General features: G+C 58.0%; 2 protein-coding genes across 9 annotated transcripts in view; one reads left to right on the top strand and one right to left on the bottom strand.

The window, feature by feature from the left end:
• The window catches only part of CDH23 (cadherin related 23), a 201370-nt gene extending 189419 nt beyond the window's left edge, over window positions 1-11951 (top strand). For 2 of the 5 annotated variants that reach the window (XM_065067984.1, XM_065067983.1), the window contains exons 14-35: window positions 471-929; window positions 1764-1880; window positions 2458-2682; window positions 2767-2936; window positions 3197-3334; window positions 3490-3609; window positions 4026-4203; window positions 4800-5011; window positions 5545-5739; window positions 6037-6147; window positions 6349-6478; window positions 6645-6908; window positions 7029-7190; window positions 7307-7563; window positions 7820-7917; window positions 8006-8126; window positions 8264-8343; window positions 8579-8619; window positions 8911-8971; window positions 9468-9597; window positions 9686-9808; window positions 10850-11951. In XM_065067984.1, coding sequence (XP_064924056.1) covers window positions 471-929; window positions 1764-1880; window positions 2458-2682; window positions 2767-2936; window positions 3197-3334; window positions 3490-3609; window positions 4026-4203; window positions 4800-5011; window positions 5545-5739; window positions 6037-6147; window positions 6349-6478; window positions 6645-6908; window positions 7029-7190; window positions 7307-7563; window positions 7820-7917; window positions 8006-8126; window positions 8264-8343; window positions 8579-8619; window positions 8911-8971; window positions 9468-9597; window positions 9686-9808; window positions 10850-11179 — 3722 coding nt within the window. In that variant the 3' untranslated portion in view covers window positions 11180-11951. Of the gene's footprint in view, window positions 1-450; window positions 930-1763; window positions 1881-2457; window positions 2683-2766; window positions 2937-3196; window positions 3335-3489; window positions 3610-4025; window positions 4204-4799; window positions 5012-5544; window positions 5740-6036; window positions 6148-6348; window positions 6479-6644; window positions 6909-7028; window positions 7191-7306; window positions 7564-7819; window positions 7918-8005; window positions 8127-8263; window positions 8344-8578; window positions 8620-8910; window positions 8972-9467; window positions 9598-9685; window positions 9809-9982; window positions 10097-10849 lie in introns of all 5 variants that reach the window. The other 3 variants (XM_065067987.1, XM_065067986.1, XM_065067985.1) reach the window with 3 other exon arrangements.
• A 192-nt stretch (window positions 11952-12143) lies between these two features.
• On the bottom strand, window positions 12144-20317 carry LOC102093264 (prosaposin). Of its 4 annotated transcripts, none has more exons than XM_065068019.1 (15): window positions 20158-20317; window positions 16157-16275; window positions 15738-15815; window positions 15515-15640; window positions 15166-15360; window positions 14750-14893; window positions 14429-14485; window positions 14224-14232; window positions 13998-14105; window positions 13729-13818; window positions 13472-13655; window positions 13216-13379; window positions 13057-13137; window positions 12849-12956; window positions 12144-12759 (listed from the first exon to the last, which is right to left on the bottom strand). In XM_065068019.1, the coding sequence occupies exons 1-15, from the start codon at window positions 20216-20218 to the stop codon at window positions 12724-12726; spliced, it is 1560 nt and encodes a 519-aa protein (XP_064924091.1). In that variant the 5' UTR covers window positions 20219-20317; the 3' UTR covers window positions 12144-12723. The 4 variants fall into 4 exon arrangements, with proteins under 4 accessions (XP_064924091.1, XP_064924093.1, XP_064924092.1 ...); XM_065068021.1 differs by having other exon boundaries at window positions 13472-13649; XM_065068020.1 differs by having other exon boundaries at window positions 15738-15812.
• Between the last annotated feature and the right edge of the window lie 589 nt (window positions 20318-20906).

The following is a 20906-nucleotide window of genomic DNA, read 5'->3' as shown; positions in this document are numbered from 1 at the left end:
TGGAGAGAGTCCAGCGCAGCCACCAAGATGCTGAAGGGAGTGGAGAATCTCCCGTGTGTGGAAAGGCTGAGGGAGCTGGGGCTCTGGAGCTGGAGAAGAGACTGAGGGGTGACTCATTCATGGGGATCAATATGGAAAGGGGGCGTGTCAGGAGGATGGAGCCAGGCTCTTCTCGGTGACAACCAGTGATAGGACAAGGGGCAATGGGTGTGAACTGGAACACAAGAGGTTCCACTTAAATTTGAGAAGAAACTTCTTCATGGTGAGGGTGGCAGAGCCTGGCCCAGGCTGCCCAGGGGGGTTGTGGAGTCTCCTTTTGTGCAGACATTCCAACCCACCTGGACACCTTCCTGTGTAACCTCATCTGGGTGTTCCTGCTCCATGGGGGGATTGCACTGGATGAGCTTTCCAGGTCCCTTCCAATCCCTGACATTCTGGGATTCTGTGAAGGTTGTGTCCCCCCTTTCCAGGCTTCTCCGTCCTCCAGGTGATGGCCACAGATGCTGACAGTGGCCTCAACCAGCAACTCGATTACCGAATTGAGGGTGGCAGCCAGGACAGGTTCCTGATCGACACCACCACAGGGGTGATCCGTGTGGCCAACATCAGCATCGACCGGGAGGAGCGGGATGCCTACCGGCTGACCGTGGTGGCCGTGGACCAGGGCACACCAGCGCTCTCTGGTACCACCACCGTCAGCCTCTTCATTGACGATGTCAATGACTGCCGGCCTGAGTTCATCAACCCCATCCAGACAGTCAGCGTCCCCGAATCAGCCGCCCCCGGCACTGTGGTGGCTGAGGTGACCGCCATCGACCGGGACCTCCACCCCCGCCTGGAGTACTATCTTCTGGAGATCCTGGCCCGTGATGACACGGACGCACTGGTACCCAACCAGCAAGGAGCATTCGCAGTGGATTTTAGGACAGGTAGGAGAGCGGGAAGGGCGGCACAGGCGGTGTGGACCCCCTACTCTCTTCTGCTTCTTCTTCTTCTCTGCCTGGAGGTAGGTGTTCGAGTCATGGGGAGATGATGCTCCCCTCCTGCTTCCCCGTCCTCCTCCTCCGGTTGCCCCGTCTCACCCTGCCCTGTCCTCTCTTCCCCCTCCAACTGGCTTAACCAAACCTTTTCTTTCCTTTCCGGCTCTCGGCCCACCAGGTTTGTCTCTGTGTCTGTGCTCATTTTCTCTCTTCGTGCCATCCATCACCTCCCTCCATCTCACCCATCTCCATGGCAGGTGGCCCCACTGCAGGCCGGGGGCTGCTCAGCCTTGGCAGACCGGACACGGGCACCCTCGCTGGGGGGATCAGGGAGGTTCTGGGGTAAGTGGTGGGTGACAAACTTTGCCTTCAGGGAAGGAGGGCCAGGAGCTCCCCACGTCTGTTTTGGAAGCACAGACCTGATCCAGGAAAGACCAACACTCGTGTTGGAAAGGATACAGGACAAGACTCTTCAAGATGACGGGGTGTTGAGCTAGGATGGATGGGAAGCAACAGTTGCTCCCAAACCCTTCTTGTCCACACAACACAAACCCTTACCCTGGCTGAGGCAGTGTGAGAAACTGTTGGCTGGGCAGAGGGGAGCAGGCAGGAAGGCAGGAGGTGGAGCTGCTGAGTGTTTTCCCTGTTCAACTTTTGGGGAGAGGCAAGAGAACAAGTCCGGCAGAGGGTGCAGCAGTCGGCTGGTACAGACCATCTCTCCGGGTTCCTCAGTGAGGAGGAAACAGGCACAGGCTGTGACCCTCATCTTTTTGGGTTTCCCAGGAGCTGTGAAGATCAAAACTCCTCTCAATCGGGAACTGGTGGCCACCTACGAGGTCACCATCTCCGTCCACGACAATGCCAGTGAAGTCATCGACCGCTCGGTCAGCGTGCCCAATGGTAGGTGCAGGATCCTGCCGGGAAGGGGCAGGACTGGCAGATGCCGGGGCTGGCACAACCTTTCCCAGGCACTAGTGCAGCTTCTGGGTAGCCAGCAGCTCTCCCACCTCCCTCTCAATCCTGACCAGCAGCACTTCCAGCAGGACCAGTCCTAGATAAGCTCCCAGCAGGTTTGGGTTTTCCTCTGAGCCCTCCTTTAGCAAATGGCCCATCCATCCCAGGGCTGCACTGGGGATGGAGAGGAGCATGTGCCCATAACTGTACCATGGGAGATATTGCTTCGTTACCATCCCCACAGCATCTTGCCACCCTCCTGCTGGTAAATCCAGGCCTGTGTGTGAGAAGGCACACAGAGATCAAGAGTAGGTCTGAAGTAGGTGAGACTGTCCCACAGGCAGCTCAAGGCATAGTGGCTTTGCTGGATGCTGGCATTTGTCTTGATGAACCAGCTCCGTTTAGTTGGCTTTCCTGGAGTTTCATGCCTGTATATTTACAATCCTCCTTTTCCCATCCTTTCCTCCTTTCTCACTTGTCCTCTTCCTCGTCTCTTCCGCTATGGCTTCTACCATGGCCACAGCCAAGCTGACAGTCAATGTCTTGGATGTCAATGACAACACACCCCGGTTCCGCCCCTTTGGAGTCACCTATTTCACCGAAAGGATCCTGGAGGGAGCCACAGAGGGCACCACACTCATCTCCATCTCAGCGGTGGACCCAGACAAAGGTGCCAATGGGCAGATCACCTACGAGCTGCTGAACCTCTCCCCAGAAGGCTACACCTGCCTTGAAGACCAGTCAGCAGGTAGGTGGCCAGAGGGGGTGGGAGTCCTGGGACAGGTTGGTGGCCCTGTGCAGGTTTCTCATTTCAGGGTCTGCCATCCTCCAGGGAAGGTCGTGGCCAACAGGACGGTGGACTACGAGGAGGTGCAGTGGCTGAACTTCACTGTCCGAGCTTCCGACAATGGCTCTCCCCGCAGATCCGCTGAGATCCCTGTGTACCTCCAGATAGTGGACATCAATGACAACAATCCTGTTTTCAGCCAACCATCCTACCAGGTGAGCTGGGATCCCCCATCCAAGTTCATGTGGGGCTCAGAAAGGACAGACATAGAGTTGGAGGTTCCCCAGGGACACCTTCTATTCCCTCTGTCTGTGCTTGAACCAGCTGAAGAAGATGGTCAACCCACCAATGCACTGTGTGTGAACATCTCATTCTGGGCCCAGCTGTGGCCACCCCTGGGTGCCACCCTCACCCTTAGATACCACCTGCTAAACCAGCAAGTGATGCAGGACCTGCCTGCTCCCTTTTCTTGCAGAAAGCTGTCTTTGAGGACGTGCCATTGGGTACGGTCATCCTGAGGGTCAAGGCCACAGATGCGGATTCTGGGCGTTTTGCTCTCATCCAGTACAGCCTGGGGGATGGAGAGGGCAAGTTTGGGATAAATCCCAACACGGTAAGGAGCCAACTGAGGCTGGAACAGAGCAGGAAAAGGGAGGGGAGGCTGAGATGGTCCCACTTCGTGCCTTGCTCCCGCACCTCACCTTCTGCCCCTTCTTGAGTACCAGCTCTACCAGGCGAGATCCACCTGAAGGTCTCTGTGTGCTGCAGGGTGACATCTACATCCTGTCAGCCCTGGACCGGGAGAAGAAAGATCACTACACACTGACAGCTGTGGCCAGGGATAACCCTGGGGACATTTCCAGTAACCGGCGGGAGAACTCCGTGCAGGTAGGGCTCTTCTCCCACCACCCATTGTGTTGTGGTCCCTGGCAAGAAGGTGTTAAACATCAGGCTTGGCACCCTGGCAGGCTCACAGGTGGCTCTGCGTAGGAATTAGGCAGAAGGTAGAGCAGATGACCCCAGGGGGTGCGGGGTGGAGGGTGCACGGGGCTTTGTGCCATTGGGACGGGAGGGGATGGAGCAGGAGGGGCAGGGGAGGGTGACACTGTTGTCTGTGAGCATTCTGACATGAATGGGCGCCCCAGCCATGGCAGCCCCCATTGTTGGAGGCAGGAATTCGGCCAGCAGAGCTAAACGAATAGCAGGAAGGGCACCGCGCTCCTGCTGCGGAGCCGCGGATCACGGCGGGTGTGCGGTCCCCGGGGGATGCCCAGCTGTCTCCAGCCTCACGTCACTTGTTGAAGGTGCTGATCACAGTTCTGGACATCAACGACTTCAGACCCCAGTTCAGCAAGAGCCAGTTCAGCACCAGCGTCTACGAGAACGAGCCGGCAGGGACGTCGGTGATCACCATGACTGCTACCGACCTAGATGAAGGGGACAACGGCATGGTCACCTACAGCATTGAGGGCCCCGGGGCAGGTAGGTGGCTGCTCTCAGGGAGGAGAGTTACCATGAGGAGCAATTGGAGGAGACATAGGGGACAAGCCCACATCCCGTGTCCCGCAGCTGGTTTGGAGCAAGGTTGTGCACGTGCAGCTTTTGGTGTTGCTCCACATTTCCCAGTTCCTCATGGCGTGGCATTTATGGTTTTGCCTGCCTTTGTCCTTGGCTTCTCCTCTTGTCCCCTCCACCCCAGTATTTTCTTTGTACACAAGTGAGTCTTGGAGCAAACTCAGAGGAAAGCTGGGAAGCTGACATCCCTCTGACCCCTGCACTGTCCTGGCTGGTGTAGCTCACCTGGGCAGGAGTGCATGTCAGCCAGGGGTGGGCTGGGAACAGGGTCCTTGTCGCTGCCCGGTGGCAGGCAGTCAGCAGCTGGCAGAGATGCTCTGAAATTGAGAGAGCAACCCAAAAGCATCTGCACCCCTGGCCTCAGGCAGCTGGCTCTGCTCCATCACCCCATCATGGGGATTTCCCTCCAGTGAGAGGTGTGCCTCAGGTGGTAGACTGGTTTCTAATCAATTTATCTGGTGCTAAATGTCCTGAGACAGAGATGTGTGTTTTTTTGCCCCCAGAGGCTTTCAAGATCAATAAAGACTCTGGGCTCATCACATCCCGCCGACGCTTGCAGTCCTACGAGAGGTTCAACCTGACTGTGGTGGCCACAGACAAGGGACACCCGCCTCTCTGGGGGACCACCATGCTCCACGTGGAGGTCATCGACGTCAACGACAACCGGCCCGTCTTCGTCCGCCCACCCAATGGTACCATCCTGCACATTAAGGAGGTAAATCCCTGGACAGGGAGCAGGGGTCATGGCACACCGAGACCATGGCTGGGAAGCCTCCTGCATCTACTGGTGGCAAAATCTATTCTCTGTCTCCATTGGGGATGAAACAAGATCTTGATTTAACATGCAAGAAGGTTGGGGTCATGGGGCTGGACAGTCAACAACAGCCCCTTTCTGTACGTGCGAGTGGGAATGTCGGGGCAGCTTTGAGGAACAGAAACCTCAGCAATGCACAAAATAAGGAAATGACCACTTGCTTCTTGCCAAGTCTGTTTATAAACAAGGGCTGAAATGCTGACATTTGAGATGTTTCTCCTTTCTGGGAAGCCAGTCTTGGCACAGCCAGTCCCCTGTGCATTCATGGAGCAGCCACCCTGACAAAGGGAATCATGGCTCCACATTACCAGCCTCTGGTTGGGTTTTGGGCAATGGGAGCCTGATGACCCCGATACAAGGGGGTTTGGAGGAGCAGGGAGAGAGGAGAGCTCATGTGCAATGCCAGGACTGAAGGGCTGTGCATGTGCAAGCAGGAGATCCCCCTGCGGTCCAACGTCTATGAGGTCTACGCCACAGACAAAGACGAAGGCCTCAACGGAGCGGTGCTCTACAACCTGCTGAAAACCGGGGCGGGCAACAAAGACTGGGAGTATTTCAGCATCGACTCAGTCAGCGGGCTGATCCAGACGGCCATGCGGCTGGACCGGGAGAAGCAGGCGGTGTACAATGTGAGCCAGGCAACAGTGTGCCTGTGGGGGGCTGTGGGGCTGGTGGAATGCAAGCAATGTGGTGAGGATGGTGGGAGGCAAGAGATGTGGTGGGGATGGGGTCAGCTGCCCCAGTTGTGAAGGTGTCACACCTTAGCAGGAATCGCATGGTTATCAAGTGCCATCAAGGGAGTTGCATCCTAGGGGGCCAACTCCAAGTTCCCTGTTAAATCCCCCCCAAAATCATCCACTCCCCTCAGCGATGTCTCCTGGCCCACGTGGCTTTGCCCAGGACGGCGCTTTTGCCTCTCTCCCCAGCTGATCATCGTGGCCTGCGACCAGGGCCAGCCAGCCTACGAGACCATGCAGCCCCTCCAGGTGGCACTCGATGACATTGATGACAACGAGCCCATCTTCCTCAGGCCACCTGTAAGGCACCGGGGTGGAGGGGACGGGACACAGTGGGTGCAGGGATGGGGATGCCGGCAAGCATGTGTGATGGAGCTGAGCACCGCTGTGGAGGGGAGCAGATGGGATTTGTCCACTTTCAGTCTTTCAAAGAGAAAAAACAAAACAAAAAGCAAACCCCACGATACTTGTAACCCTCCCTTCTTCTGGGCTCTGTGGCAGAAGGACAGTCCCCAGTACCAGGCGCTCTCCGTCCCTGAGCACTCGCAGCCTGGCACTGTGGTGGGGAACGTCACCGGGGCGGTGGATGCGGATGAGGGCTCCAATGCCATCGTCTACTACTTCATAGCAGGTGGGTGACGAGCGGCGGGGGGAAGGACAGCTCTGTGTCCCCACATGCACACCTTGCCAAGAGTTTCCATCGCTCCCATTATCTCCTCGGTGCCTTTTTGCCCTTGTCAATGGGCAAGGTGGTGTTTCAGAAAGGGGATTTACTGGGGTCCCCTTTCTGTGCCCAGCTGGGAACCGGGAGAGCAATTTCCAGCTGAGCCGGGAGGGGAAGCTGCAGGTTTTGCGAGACCTGGACCGGGAGAAGGAGCCGTGCTACTCCATCATCGTTAAAGCATCCAGCCAGAGGAACTGGTCCCCTCCCCGGGGCCAGCGCGGGGGCAGAGCCCAGTCCTGGGACCTCAGCGGGGACCTGACCCTTCAGGAGGTGCGGATCTTCCTGGATGACATCAATGACCAGTCCCCCCAGTTCACCAAGTCGGAGTACACAGCGGGTAAGGAGTGTTGGGGGGGACACTTGGAGCCCGAGATGCTCTGAGGAAAATCCATCTGCGTGGAGGGATGGTGAAACCCAGCCTGGCCCCAGGTCCCCGTCCTGTCTCTCTCCCTCAAAGGGGTTGCTACCGACGCCAAGGTGGGATCGGAGCTGATCAGAGTGGTCGCGGTGGATGCCGACGTGGGTAATAACAGCCTGGTCCTGTACAACATCCTGGGCATCCGCTACATCAAGCAGCACTCCAATGACTCCGAGGAGGTGGCCAACATCTTCAGCATCGGTGTGTACCCTGAATGCCGTGGGAGCATGGGGCCATGGGCACAGGCATCCCTGTGGCTAAAAACATGCCCATGGCCAGGGCCACTAACCCTGGGCTTGTGACCATCCTTCCTCCAGGAACCCTTGATGGGATCCTGAGAACATTTGACCTATTCACGGCCTACAACCCCGGCTACTTTGTGGTGGACATCATGGCCTCTGACCTGGTGGGTCACAATGACACAGCCATTGTGGGGATTTACATCCTGCGAGATGACCAACGGGTTAAAATCATCATCAATGAGATCCCAGATAAGGTCAGGCAGTTTGAGGAGGAGTTCATCAGCCTGCTCTCCAACATCACAGGAGCCATTGTCAACACAGATGATGTGCAGGTAACCATTCATCTTTGAGGTCGCTTGCACGGGTAGGTAATCTTCCACATGTCGCTTGGCAGGTCTCCTTTGAGGGTGCTCTCTGTATAAACTGTAGATACCCCTGAGCTCCGAAGGTGATGGATACAGCCCAAGCTGGGGTGTATCGAAGGGCTCCAGACTGGCCCCATGCCAAGCTTGAGGGTCTCTTGCCACATGAGCATGCTTTGGGAGGAGACACCTCGCCCACACTGCAGACCTTGCTGTCTCTCCCCAGTTCCATGTTGACAAGAAAGGTCGGGTGAACTTCGCGCAAACAGAGCTCCTGATCCATGTAGTGAACAGGGAGACCAACCGCATCCTGGACGTGGAGCGGTACGTCACCCAGCCCACCACCTGGCCCATTGAGTCCTTGGGGAACCTCATTAATGTCAAGATGCTCAAGCACCCTTTCTTTTCCTAGGGTGATTCAGATGATAGATGAGAACAAGGAGCAGCTGAGGAACCTCTTCAGGAACTACAACGTGCTGGACGTGCAGCCCGCCATCACCGCCCGGGCCCCGGATGACCTTTCAGCGCTGCAGGTAATGGCCCAGCTGGGGCTGGAGGTGGCTGTTTCATGGCCTGGAGAGATGGTTCATCCAAATAATTTTGGATGGGTGCCCGTGGCCGGGTTCTGGCTCTGTGCTGAAGGTCACCGCTACCTCTCTGTCTCTCCCAGATGGCAATCATCGTGCTGGCTGTCCTGCTCTTCCTGGCTGCCATGCTCTTCATCCTCATGAACTGGTACTACCGGACAGTGTGAGTAACACCCGGGCTCTACCCCACTGGCCACAATGTCCCCACTGGCCAAGGGGGAAACTGCCCCTCTTCTCACAAACTACAATGGTTTTAATGCAGATGTCACCTCTCCCCACCAAGCTCGCCAGCCTTATAGATATGGGAGATGTTTGCAGGGTTATTGCAAATCTGTCTCCCTTCTTCTTTTGAGCATCTTCCTTATTTTCTCCCTTGATTTGCTGTATTTCTTTCACAGGCACAAAAGGAAATTGAAAGCCATAGTGGCTGGCTCCACCGGTGAGTGGGTTTGGGGTTTTCCAGCTGGGTGGGGGTACACAGGGTGGATGTCACAGGGCGTAAATTGGAAGCAATCCCACTCAGCAAGGCACGGTGGTGGGAGGGGACATTTATCTCAGCATGCAGGCTGTTAGCAGCTGCATCCTGACGTGTTTCTCAGGCCACTGGTGCCTCTTTGGTCACCGACTTTCTGTTCCCAATAAAGAATTGTCCCACCTGCCCGCAGCTAGGCTGCTTTGCTGCTCAGCCTGCTGATGTGCCCCCCATAATCCCTCCCCCCACCTCCTGCAGGGAACAGAGGCTTCATGGACATCATGGACATGCCCAACACCAACAAGTACTCCTTCGATGGGTGAGTTCTCCCCCTCCTGCTACTCCCTTCTGTGTCACCTCAGTGTGGCACATCGCAGGGTCACAGGCTGCTCCCGAGAGAGGGAAGCTGGAGTTTGGCAGCCAGGGTGGGTTGGAGGTGGAGACATGCCGCCTCTGTGTGCTGCAGAGGGATGCAGCGGGGCATCTTTGCAGGGCATGATGCTGGCCCGGGACGTGCTTGCCCTGGGAGCCTTCAGAGGATGGAATCGCTGCCCTGGTCCTGCTGGTGGCTCATGTTCAACCAGCTTTACAAAAGACCTTGTGCTTGCTCCTGTGACTCCACCTCTGCCAATACCAGCTAGGCTGGGGTCAGCAGAGATGACGGGCGGGTGTCTGGATCCAGGGCAGCTGAATACATGTCTGCACAGGGCAGGAGGAGGCAGCACAACCTCAGCATCCATGGATGGGGCTCGGGATGCTGCCAGGTTTTCAGGCGGTCTTTGCACATGCTGAGGGCTGCTCCTCTCCCCGGGCAGGGCCAACCCGGTGTGGCTGGACCCCTTCTGCAGGAACATGGAGCTGGCAGCACAGGCAGAGCACGAGGATGACCTACCAGAGAACCTGAGTGAGATCACTGACCTCTGGAACAGCCCTGCCCGCACCCATGTGAGACATGGCCCCTGCCAGGGGACACTCCTTTTCCACATCCAGCACTGGCACCATGTCCTCAGCTGCTCTCTCTCTCCTCTTGCAGGGGACCTTTGGGAGAGAACCCTCTGCGGCCAAGCCCGAGGACGACCGCTACCTGCGGGCAGCCATCCAGGAGTACGACAACATCGCCAAGTTGGGGCAGATCATGCGGGAGGGACCCATCAAGGTGAGTGAGTGCGGGCACCCTCCACCAAGCTGTCTTCTCCTATTGCTACAACTCCCAGATTCACGGCTGTGACACCGGAGGGTGGTGTTTTTCCAAAAAATGCTAGGTCGAGGCCAGCCTCCCTTCGACCAAGCCGCCTCCCTTGGGTAACCCATCGCTCTCCCCCCCACCCAGGGCTCTCTCCTGAAGGTGGTCCTGGATGATTACATGCGCTTGAAAAAGCTCTTTGCCCAGCGGATGGTGCATAAGGCCACCGCCAGTCAGGGGGACCGCTCCTCGGTCTCGGAGGTAGACGGAGTGTGCATGGGTGTGGGGAGGTGTTTGCCGTGCCCTCTGGGATGCAGTGTGTCTGCTGGGCATCTGTCTGTCATCTCTCTGTCTCCCCACAAAGGCACAGCTGTTCCTCCGAGGCTGGCCAAGCAGCTGCAGATCCTGCAGACACAGGGACATCTTCCCTCCCCTCTGCACCTCTGAGCTTGGCAGTCCAGGAGCTTTTGATGCAAAACAGAGAGTTTTTGGTGCAGGAGTTCCTCCTGCAGACTCGTCCCCCTTCATGGGGGCAAAACATGGGACAAAGAGAGCAGAGGAGGTTGTTCCAAAACCAAGGTTCTGTCACCTAGTGTGCAATTAAGCCAACATGATTCATTCTTTTAAAAGAGTGGTAATGACTCCAAGGAAAGCAGTGGGATGGGAGACACCTTTCAGCCCTTCTGCCCTCTCCCTCTTCACCGTTATTACCCCTCCAGCCCCATCCCGGCTGGATGCTTTCCCTCAACTTCTCTCCTTGTCTGCCTCCTCCCCACCACCCCAAATCCCAGCCCCCTCCTTGGAGGGTGCTGTAGGACACACCACCCAGCTACCTGAGGTGGGATTAGGGAGGGGGTCTGGCTGCAGATCATCATGATGCTGGTGACCCTCATCACCACGCTCTGAGGTTGCTTCCAAAGAGGAGGTTCCCATCCATCCTGCATCGCAGGAGATTCCAGAAGCCAGAATCTGTTCATCACATGATGACTCCCCTGCTTCATTGACCTTTTGCAGCTGATCCAGAAGGAGCTGGAGGAGGAGGAGGAGGAGGAGCGTGGCCCCAGCCAGGGCAGCCTCCGCTTCCGCCACAAGCAGCCGGTGGAGCTGAAAGGTCCGGATGGCATCCACGTGGTGCATGGCAGCACGGGCACGCTGCTGGCCTCTGACCTCAATAGCCTGCCCGAGGACGACCAGAAGGTCCTGGGGCGCTCGCTGGAGACTCTGACGGCTGAGTGCGGGGGCTACAGCGACCACAACGCCCGCACCGAGTCAGCCAAGTCCACCCCCCTGCACAAGATGCGGGAGGTGATCATGGAGAGCCCACTGGAGATCACCGAGTTATGACGAGCGCTGGCAGTGTCTCCTCTAGGCAAACGGGGGCTGGCAGGGACAAAGCACAGAGCGGGAGGCTGCAGTGGGGGCTGGGGGCACCCCAAAACTGGTGCTCAGCTCCCCCTTCCCCTGCAGAAGGATTCCAGGCCAACTAGTGCTGTTCACTCCAGAGCTTGGCCCTGGGAAAGGGCTCTCAGGACCGGTTTGCTTTTACTCGCCTGTCATTTATCCATGAAAGCATTAATTCTTTTTTATTTTAATTTTTCTTATTTAAAAAGAAAAAAGGTCTTTTTTTAAAAAAAAAAAAAGAAAAGAAAAGCTAAATGAATGGAATGAGAGTCTGGGCTGGGCAGGGTGGCAGCACGATGCGGCCAAGGGCAGAGGATGTGCCACCGCAGCATCCCCAGGCACAGGGTGGGGACAAGCAGCTGTCACCCCTTGGGCACAGGGAGGGCCGGGGCAGCACACGGAGGGCCGTGTCTGTTTGGCACTAACATCACCTTTCCAGCAAGGAAAGACCCAAAAAAGAATAAAATAAACAAAGACATTTCTCCATTTTGCTGGCTTTACCAAAACACGTTGCGACGTGGAAAAAGAGACTGATGAGAAGTGGGGTTCTGGCTGTGGCGTGCTCATGCGTGTCTTTTCTTGCCTTTTTCTTTCCCCTCTTCTTGCTTTGGGGTTTGTTCGTTCAGGGGGTTTGTTTCCAGTCGTAACCTTGTGGAGAGTTTCGGGCACGGTCTGTTGCGGGACTCAGAAATACACTGTCTATGGCTTTGGGTAACCTGTCTGTCATCCTTCCTCCCTGGATTCATCACCCCCAAACCTCCTTTTGAAGATAAAACCCTCCTTTTTCTCTTAATTCACTCCTAAATTCATCACTGCCTTTGAGATGCTACCGCAGGTGTTGCTGCACCCCAGATTTTGGGGCTCCCCCGGGTTTGCACCCCAGAAGAAGGAGGAAGGAGACAACCAGCAGGGGTCACGGGATGAGTTTATTTGCAATGAGATGCTCCCATGCACACTCGGGGCCGGGCACTGCGTGTCCCCCCATCCGTGGCAGGGAGGGACGAGCCTGTGTCCCGCTGTCCCTCACCACCACCGCTGGGGCAGCACAGGACCCGACTTTTCCCCCACACTCACTCATTTTACTGCAGATGTCTTGCAAAGCCGGGCATTGCAGGTAAATTTAATCCACTTTGTTTCTTTAACTGGTGACCAAGGGGGAAAAAAATAATTAAACTAAAAAAATAAAAAGCCACCCCAATGTAAAGAAGGACCAGGAGAGCGCTGGGCTTGCCCAAAGTGAGACCTGCGGTGTGAGGCTGCCGGCGGCCGGGGAACCGGCGCTTGGGCAGCAGAAACCATCCCAGCCCACGGGGATGGAGCCGCATTGCAGGATCTGGGCCCCACAAGAGGTTCAGAGTGGGATGGGGATAGAGGAGGGGATGGGGATTTGGCCATTGCTGTCTGCGACTGCAGGTGTCCCAAGGGAAGGGGTCCATGATCCTGAACCAAAGTGGCAGGGCAAGCCCAGGTGGCCAGGGAGGTGGCTCCTAGTTCCATATGTGACGCCGACAGTGCTCCACAGCCTGTAGGAGAGACAGGGGGAGGTGGCGAGGGGAGGCAGGGACTCCCAGCACCCTGCCCATGCAGGGGAGGGAAAGCTCGTGACACTTACATGGCACTCGACCGCCGTGGCCATGTTCTTGCACCAGTAGTTGGGGCCCCAGGCGCAGGGGTCCGAGTCCAGGGCGTCCTCCTCAGGTGAGTCACAGGCTCTGATTTTCTGCGTTGTGGAGGAAAAAATAGTGAAGAGGGAAGAAAAAAATATCTCAGACAAAAATGCCCACGTCAGTCGGGGTGCCCCATGGCACGGAGACACTTACAGTGCAGACGAAGGTGGGATCCATCATCTGCACAAGGAGCCGGACGGCCGCCGGCTCGTACTGCACCACGAGCGCCTCGCACTGCGATGGAGAGAGGGGGTGAGCCCGTGGTGGGGCAGATGGGTCCCCCCCAGGCTGGGTGCTCCCCCCCCAGCTCACCTGGCTGGTGAGCGGTGTGGGCAGCATCTCGCAACCCTTCTCCAGCACCTCGCCCAGCTCCGCCAGCGTCTCGTTCTTCAGCAGCTCGTTATCGAAGTAGGTGATGACGAGCTGGCAGACGTTGCAGAAGGTCCCAGCACCCACTCCCAGCTGCTCCAGCGCCCCTGTGGGGAATGAGGGGGGCCGTTAGCACCCCCACCACCCCGCTCCCCAGGGCCCCAGTGTCTGGGTGCCAGCTGGGTCCCCCTGGGCTCACCTGGGTGGGTGTCCCCGCTGCGGGGACAGCAGCGCAGCATGGTGCAGACGGCGGCCGGGTCAGTGGCCTCCAGCAGCATGATGACCACGGCTTTGCCATAGGAATCCACAAAGTCCTTGCACTGGCCGATGACGCTGTGGGGCAGCATGTAGCACACCTTCTCGATGTCGTTCACCAGCTGCTCCTGCCGGGAGGAAACAGGCAGAGGGAAACGTCCCCAAACACCTAGCTGCCCGTTTTCTCCCCCCTGGGCTCACCTCTGTCATATTGTTCTCCAGGAGGCCCTCGGCCACCTTCATCACAAACTGGCACACCTCACACAGCGTCGTGGTCCCCTCCCCATCCTCCTGGGACGAGACAGTGGGATGCACATCATGCCGCCCTCATCCCACACAGCCATCACCCCCGACAAACATATTTCCCACCTTTTAATCAACGGGGATGCTCAAGGAAAAAAGAATAAGCAAAATACAGCCCCATGCTCCCAGCGTTTGTATTTTAAGGAGCGCGGCAGGTCCCTGCTTACCCCCGGTGTGCTCAGGACATGCGTCACCTTCTGCGAGAGCAGCGTGTGGAGGGGCACGACCGAGGCGGAGGAGCAGAGTCCCAGGTGGCCGCACAGCTCCATGGGGTCCTGGGGAAGAGAGAGACACCCCGAATCGGGTGGGCATCACCCCCCCGGGAGGGCGAGCCTGTGCCACACTTCCCCATAGAGGGTGATTTCAGCACATTGGGTCAGGGGTCTCGCTTACCTCGGCCTGCTGCCGGTGGAGAGGCCGCCAAACAGCAGGAAAACAGTATAAAGAGAAGAGAGAAAAGCCAGAGAGAGGGGGAATCATTTAAAAGTTATAGGAACGAAAAGCAAGGGGGTTGCAGAGCCCCACTTCTGCCACTGAGACCCCACGTCTGTGCCTCTTGGCCCCCCCGCCACTCCCAGGGAGCCCATCGCCCACTTACCAAGTGCCGGAGCAGCTGTGTGGCCACGTCTGTGTGCTCAGCCAGGTGCTGCCTGCACTGTGAGGATGACACAGGGTGTCAGCATCCCTGGGGGACACCCCAGCACCCCCCAGACACCCCAGCACCCACCCAGGCACCCCAGCACCCCCCAGACACCCCAGAACCAACCAGACACCCCAGAACCAACCAGACACCCCAGCACCCACCCAGGCACCCCAGCACCACCCAGACACCCCAGCACCCACCCAGACACCCCACCCACAAGAGATGCTCCCACGCTGCAGTGACCTGAGGAGCCCCGTGGGATGTTGGTGCCCTTACCCAGTGTGCCAGGGGGGGTGCCAGGACCCCGCACGCCAGCTCGGCGTGGGCCACCAGGGCCTGGGTGAAGGCAGCGTTGGTCCCCAGCTCCAGCTGCGCGGCCGCCACCAGCTGCAGGCACTGCCCGCACTCTTCCTCCCCCTCCTGCATGAGAACAGGGGCAGGGACACATCAGTACACATCCCCCCCAGAATAAAACCAACCTGAGCCCACCCCGCGCCTGGGTTTAAATGCTGCCCACAATCTGGGGCAGCTTTTTGGCCAGCATCCCTGTGGTCCCCACCCTGAAGCGGTGAGGCCCCCAGTCGGATGCCATTACTGCTGTGCAGTGATTTAATGTTTTTTCTGTTTCATTATTAACTGGGCGATCTCACCCGTGAGCAGCACCAGCGGCATTCCTGCCCGTGCCATGGTACCTGTGCCCCGTGGCGAGGCGGGTCCTGGGGATGGAGCAGCAGCGGCACGTTGGCGATGAAGGGGGCGACCGCGCCGGCAAAGTCCTGAGCGGGGCCCGCGGGGGCTGGTGGTGGCTTCTGGAACTTCAGGGCCCCCGTGGGGCTTTCCCGGGGCTGGCACAGCTTGATGGTCCCACACACTGCCTTGGGGTTTGACTGCAGGAGCAGAGGGTGGCGGCTTGGGGCTGCCCCATCGCCACGCTCCCCTCTGGGTCGTTTCCATCCCCAGCTCACAAAGGTTTTGTCCCAGTCTCCGAGAGCCCCCAGACATTCCAAACCAAGGTTTTAGGGGGGTGTCCCCACCAGTTACCAGCACTTGCTTGCCCAACTGGACGAGGACAAGCATGCCAGTGTCCACCATCTTCTTGCACTTGACCGACCAGTCCTGGAAGGGCAGGTACTGGCATTTCTTATCCAAGAAGAGCCGCATCTTTTCCTGGGTGAGAAGGAGAGGGCTCAGGGCTGAGCTGGCCCCATGGGGGAGCTGGGAAAGAGGGAAATGCCAGCCCTGTGCCCCCCCAGCCATGACCCACCACAGTGCAGTTGTCCTGCAGGATCTTGCCCACCACGGACACCGCCACCTGGCACAGGTGACACGGGAACCCCTTCTGCTGAGAGAGAGGACACGTCAGGATGTTGCCACGGCACCAAGACCCTCAGCTTCTTCCCACCAATCCCATCCCTCCACCCCAGAAACACCCCACTGAGGGGCTCTTGGGAATATCTTGGGGTACCCACTCATCTTTGCCACCTGCAGAATCCCAGTTCTATGTGAATGAACCCCCCTGGTTGGGCAACGCTGTTGGTTCACGTGTTGCTCCTTGAGAACATCAGCAGATGCTTCTCTGGACACCCAGCCTGGGGGCAGCCAGGCTGAGCTTTCCCCCGCCCCAGCCCCACATTTTGGGGCAGGATGGGCCCGTCCCTCCATGCCCCGCTCCAGCACGGTCACCCGCAGGCCCTGGTCCCAGGCGGTGAGCTGGCACAGCTGCAGTGCCCCACATCTGGCTGCTGTCACCGCGTCGCGGCACCAGTCCTCCGGCTTCTCATCGCAGCGGTGGAGGGGGCTGGCTGCGGGGTGGGGACAAGAGACCGTCACCCCCTCGGGCACCCTGAGGCCACCTCCCGCCCCACACCAGCCCAGCACCCCGACCCCAGGGCGACGCTCCGCACCCTCCTGCTGTGATTCACCCTCAGCTTTTGCAACATTGGTTGGGGCTGCTGGGTTCTATAAATGATTTTTTCATGCCCAGCAAAGCTCAGCTTTACCAGGCCAGCATGTGACGCTGGCTTTGCCAACAGGATGTCACAGCAGCTTGGGGCCAGCAGCAAATGCAAAGTGAACTTGGGGGCTCATCCTCGGCCTTGCAGCACTCTTCAACATCCCGCTTATAAAATACAGCAATAAATCTTGCGAAAGGAGTTGCACCCAGCTGCCGGTTAGCACCGCGACTCCCGCAGCCATTGAGCAACCCCACTTCTGCGTGGGTTTTCTCCTCTTTCATTTCATTTCCTCCCAATGACAGTGCTTTCTCCTGGCTGCGAACCCGCGGCACGGCAGCGGTGCCAGCCGCACAAGCCACGCTGTGGCGTGGTGCAAACACCGGTGGTTTAATTGCCACGTTGGCACGTCGGGGATTAACTTGCAATGGGGCGAGTGTTTGTTCCCACTGGGGGCTGCACCCAGCCGCCTCGTGTCCGTGTTCCCAGCCCTGGGGAGGAGGCGAGGACCCGCACCACCCAAGCCCTTCGCTGCCCTGCTTGGGCCAGGGACCGCTCAGAATATTGAGGGACGCAGCACACGGATAGACAGACAGACCCTGCTGCACCCCCTCTTGCAGCCGGCGTTTCTAAGGAAAGCACAGCCCCCCCCAGAGCATTTGGAACCAGGTATACCACGCATCCCCAGCCATAGGACTGTGCACAGCAGGAATAAAACCAAAGGCACGAGCTGCTCTGTCCACCCACACCGCCTTTTATCACAGTATCATAGTACATTAGGGATTGGAAGGGACCTGGAAAGCTCATCCAGTGCAATCCCCCCATGGAGCAGGAACACCCAGATGAGGTTACACAGGAAGGTGTCCAGGCAGGTTGGAATGTCTGCAGAGAAGGAGACTCCACAACCTCCCTGGGCAGCCTGGGCCAGGCTCTGCCACCCTCACCATGAAGAAGTTTCTTCTCATATTTAAGTGGAACCTCCTGTGTTCCAGTTTGCACCCATTGCCCCTTGTCCTATCACTGGTTGTCACCGAGAAGAGCCTGGCTCCATCATCCTGACACTCCCCCTTTGCATATTGATCTCCAGGAATGAGTCACCCCTCAGTCTCCTCTTGTCCAGCTCCAGAGCCCCAGCTCCCTCAGCCTTTCCTCACACGGGAGATGCTCCACTCCCTTCAGCATCTTGGTGGCTGCGCTGGACTCTCTCCAGCAGTTCCCTGTCCTGCTGGAACTGAGGGGCCACAACTGGAGACAATATTCCAGATGGGGTCTCATCAGGGCAGAGCAGAGGGGCAGGAGAACCTCTCTGACCTACTGACCAGCCCCTTCTAACCCACCCCAGGTACCATTGGCCTTCCTGGCCACAAGGGCCCAGTGCTGGCTCATGGTCACCCTGCTGTCCCCAGGACCCACAGGTCCCTTTCCCCTACACTGCTCTCTAATATGTAATTTCCCAAGCTATACTGGAACCTGGGGTTGTTCCTGCCCAGATTCAGGACTCTACACTTGCCCTTGTTAAATTTCATCAGGTTATTCCCCGCCCAACTCTCCAGCCTGTCCAGGTCTCTGGATGGCAGCACCCTTGTCAGGTTTCTCCCCAAATGTTTCTTTTCCTGCACATTAGATTCTGGCAACAGCCTCAGCTCATGTGTTGGGGACGTGTTGGGGCAGCAGCTCGAGATGCCCAGGACCACCTGTGGAAAGGGGGCTCCTGAGCCTCCACCAGTCCTGCCTGCTCCTGAAAGTGCTGGCGCAGCCTCTCTGGGCAGCGGGAGGTGGGTTCAGCCCGATTGCCCCATGGGCTGACGGCAGCAGCGGGGCAGGGCTAGCCCTGGGGCAGGGCGAGTCCCCCGGGTCCCACACGCCTGTGACAGCGCAATGCTGCAGTCACCGCATCAGCTGAGAGATACAAATGCATTGTTGTTTTAACCCTGGTGCTGGCATCAGGGCAAACAGGAATGGCAAGTCAGCGATGAGTTCAGGGGAAGCACCCAAATTAAAAAAAGAGGAGAGGGGAGGCAACAACTTGCCCTACCTGCAACCCACAGCTTGCCCTACCTGACCCACAGACACGAGCATCTCTCCCAGTTCTGTGCTGGAGACCAGACTGGCGGCACAAGGATGCTGCTGGTAACAGTGTGGGGGGATTGTGCTGGTCTAAAGGCGACGGGTGGCTTGAAGCTGCTCCTTTCTATCTCGTGGCAGCTCTCAGCTCAGTGCTTCTTCCTCACTCTGCTCAAGCTGAAACTTGGGCAACTGAAAATAATTAATGCTAATCATAATGCCCAACAGCTGAGAGGAGGGCAGCTTCTCCAGGTGGAAAGCATCACCACAGGGCAACCAGCTGGGGCAGTCAGTGCCCCGTGAGCTCTCCTCCATGTTTCAAGCGTGGCAGCAGGACATCAGACAATGCCATTTTCAGCAAAGCCCCAGTTTGGAGTGCAGGACAAGGCAGGGATGCTCCTGTGCCACGCTGGTGGCCCCAGGCCAGCTGGCACTGGCCCATCCCCAGCCGCCAGGTCCCTGGGGTGGGGTGGGCTCTGCTCGGGGGGTCCAGCACCACGCTCCCGCTCCGGCAGGGCTGTGCCGGCGTTACGCGGAGCGCACCAGCCAAGCCGGCTGAGCCTGGCGAGCAGGTTGTGATGCAAACCCCGGGGGTGGCGGTGCGGGCCCCAATGCCCCAGTTCCCACCCGGGTGCACGCCCCTGTTGCAGCAAAAAGTCGTAAATACGCTCTTCCCAGCATCAACCCCTCCTCCAAGGCTTTTGCAGAGTCCCACTGCTCCATGCAGCCGAGCTGCCGCCACAAGAGCCACCATGGGCTTCCCCAGAGCAGGCACTGCCCTGAGGATGGATGTGCTGAGCATGGGTGAACTTTCCTGCTCCACCTGTTGCCAGCTGAACACCCCGGCACATCCTCCCCCAGCATCGGGACGCGCGCTCGGGCACGACTCCTCCGCCGCAAAGCTGGGCTTGGGCAGGGCACAGCGGAGAAGCCCAGTGGGCCCAGGTCGGGGTGATCAGGGTAGAGGAGTTCTTCCCTCTTAAAACAAGTGGGTTTTGCCTACAACAGCAGCTTCCCTGGGGAAATTTCCCCCCAGAATAAGCAATTTCCTCTTGAGCAAGGATGAGAGATCAGAAACAGGTTCTTCCCAGCTTGTTTCCTGGGGATATGCCAGGTGTCACCTTCCCCTCTCATCGGGGGATGCCGAGGGGTCAGCAGCATGAGCTTGTCCCTGGAAAGATCTGCTCAGATACCCCAAGTCCCGACACTGACGGGTCTGTCTGTGGTGTCCCACCCCATCACCCTGCCCGGAGCTCAGCAGAGGAGCCTTGCTGCTTCCTGCACCTCCTACAAGGCCCCTAAGGACAGAGGCCACTGCAGGTGGCACCACAGTCACTGTCACGCAAGGACAAGAACATAGTTCCCCCCAAATCACACATACAGAGCGGGCACAGCAGCCCTCTGCCACCTGGCCATCAACCAGCCTCCCTTCTTCCATACACCAGCTCCATCCGAATGCCCAGGCCAGAGGAGGGAGGGAGCGAAGCACTTTTTGCCCCATAAACCATCTTTAAGGGCAGAACTTCACATCCAGGTGGGCAAGAGGCGAAGCAGCTGGTAGCACCTCCTAACTCCAACAGTACAGAGCTTAAACCCCTGGGCTGGGCCTATTTGTGGGGTCCAGAGGGGTTTTCTGGGCTCTGGTCAAGTCCTGCCCCCAGGCCTTACCTTGGTAGGAGCCCAGGCACAGGGAAAGGATCAGCACCAAGCCACCCCATCTGCTGTCCATGCTGCTCCAAGTCCTCGGTGGCCGGTTCCTCTGCTGCGCTCCTTCCCAGACTGAGGAATCTTGGATGGGCTGGGAGAAGCAGTGAGGATCCCCACCTACACACAGCAATTACCACACCCCTCTCCTTACACCTTAATTATAAAATCATCACCGGGCTCTAAGTGGAGGGAGGAACCGGAGCCAGGCAGGTATTCCCGGGAAGTCAAAACCAGCTAAACCTCCTCGCTCCTGGCAGCCCAGGGTGGGCACAGCAGCAAAAATAGGGCCCAGTGCCCCATGATACAGTGGTTTTCTGAATCAGGGCATCATCCCGCAAAAAGAAAGAGAAACCACCAAAAAAAGGCCAACAGCGGAGATATCGAGGACGAGCAAATTAACAGTGTATTTAGAGGCAGCCTTCAAGCATTAAGACACTTTTATTATTGGAAATAAAGCGAGGTATGAAGACAGAAGGCACATGAAACGCAAGTCAGCACTGCAGCCAGTATCAGCAGCTGCGCAAGGCCCGGCCGTTGCGACACGGGGCTGTTGCCTCACCCCAGGCATTGCGAGGTCCTGGGAAGCCTCTCCAACCTGCAACTGCGCCGCAATCCAACCGCGGCTTGATGGGACACGCACCTTGCGACGTGACAGCGGCTCACTGGGAACCCGCATCCCAGCATTCAGCCCCAAATTCCCAGCGGCGTTT

Source organism: Columba livia, chromosome 6, assembly GCF_036013475.1.
Source record: "Columba livia isolate bColLiv1 breed racing homer chromosome 6, bColLiv1.pat.W.v2, whole genome shotgun sequence".
NCBI lineage: Eukaryota > Metazoa > Chordata > Aves > Columbiformes > Columbidae > Columba > Columba livia.
Note: the sequence above shows the minus strand (reverse complement) of the source record. Positions and strands in the feature narration are given on the sequence as shown.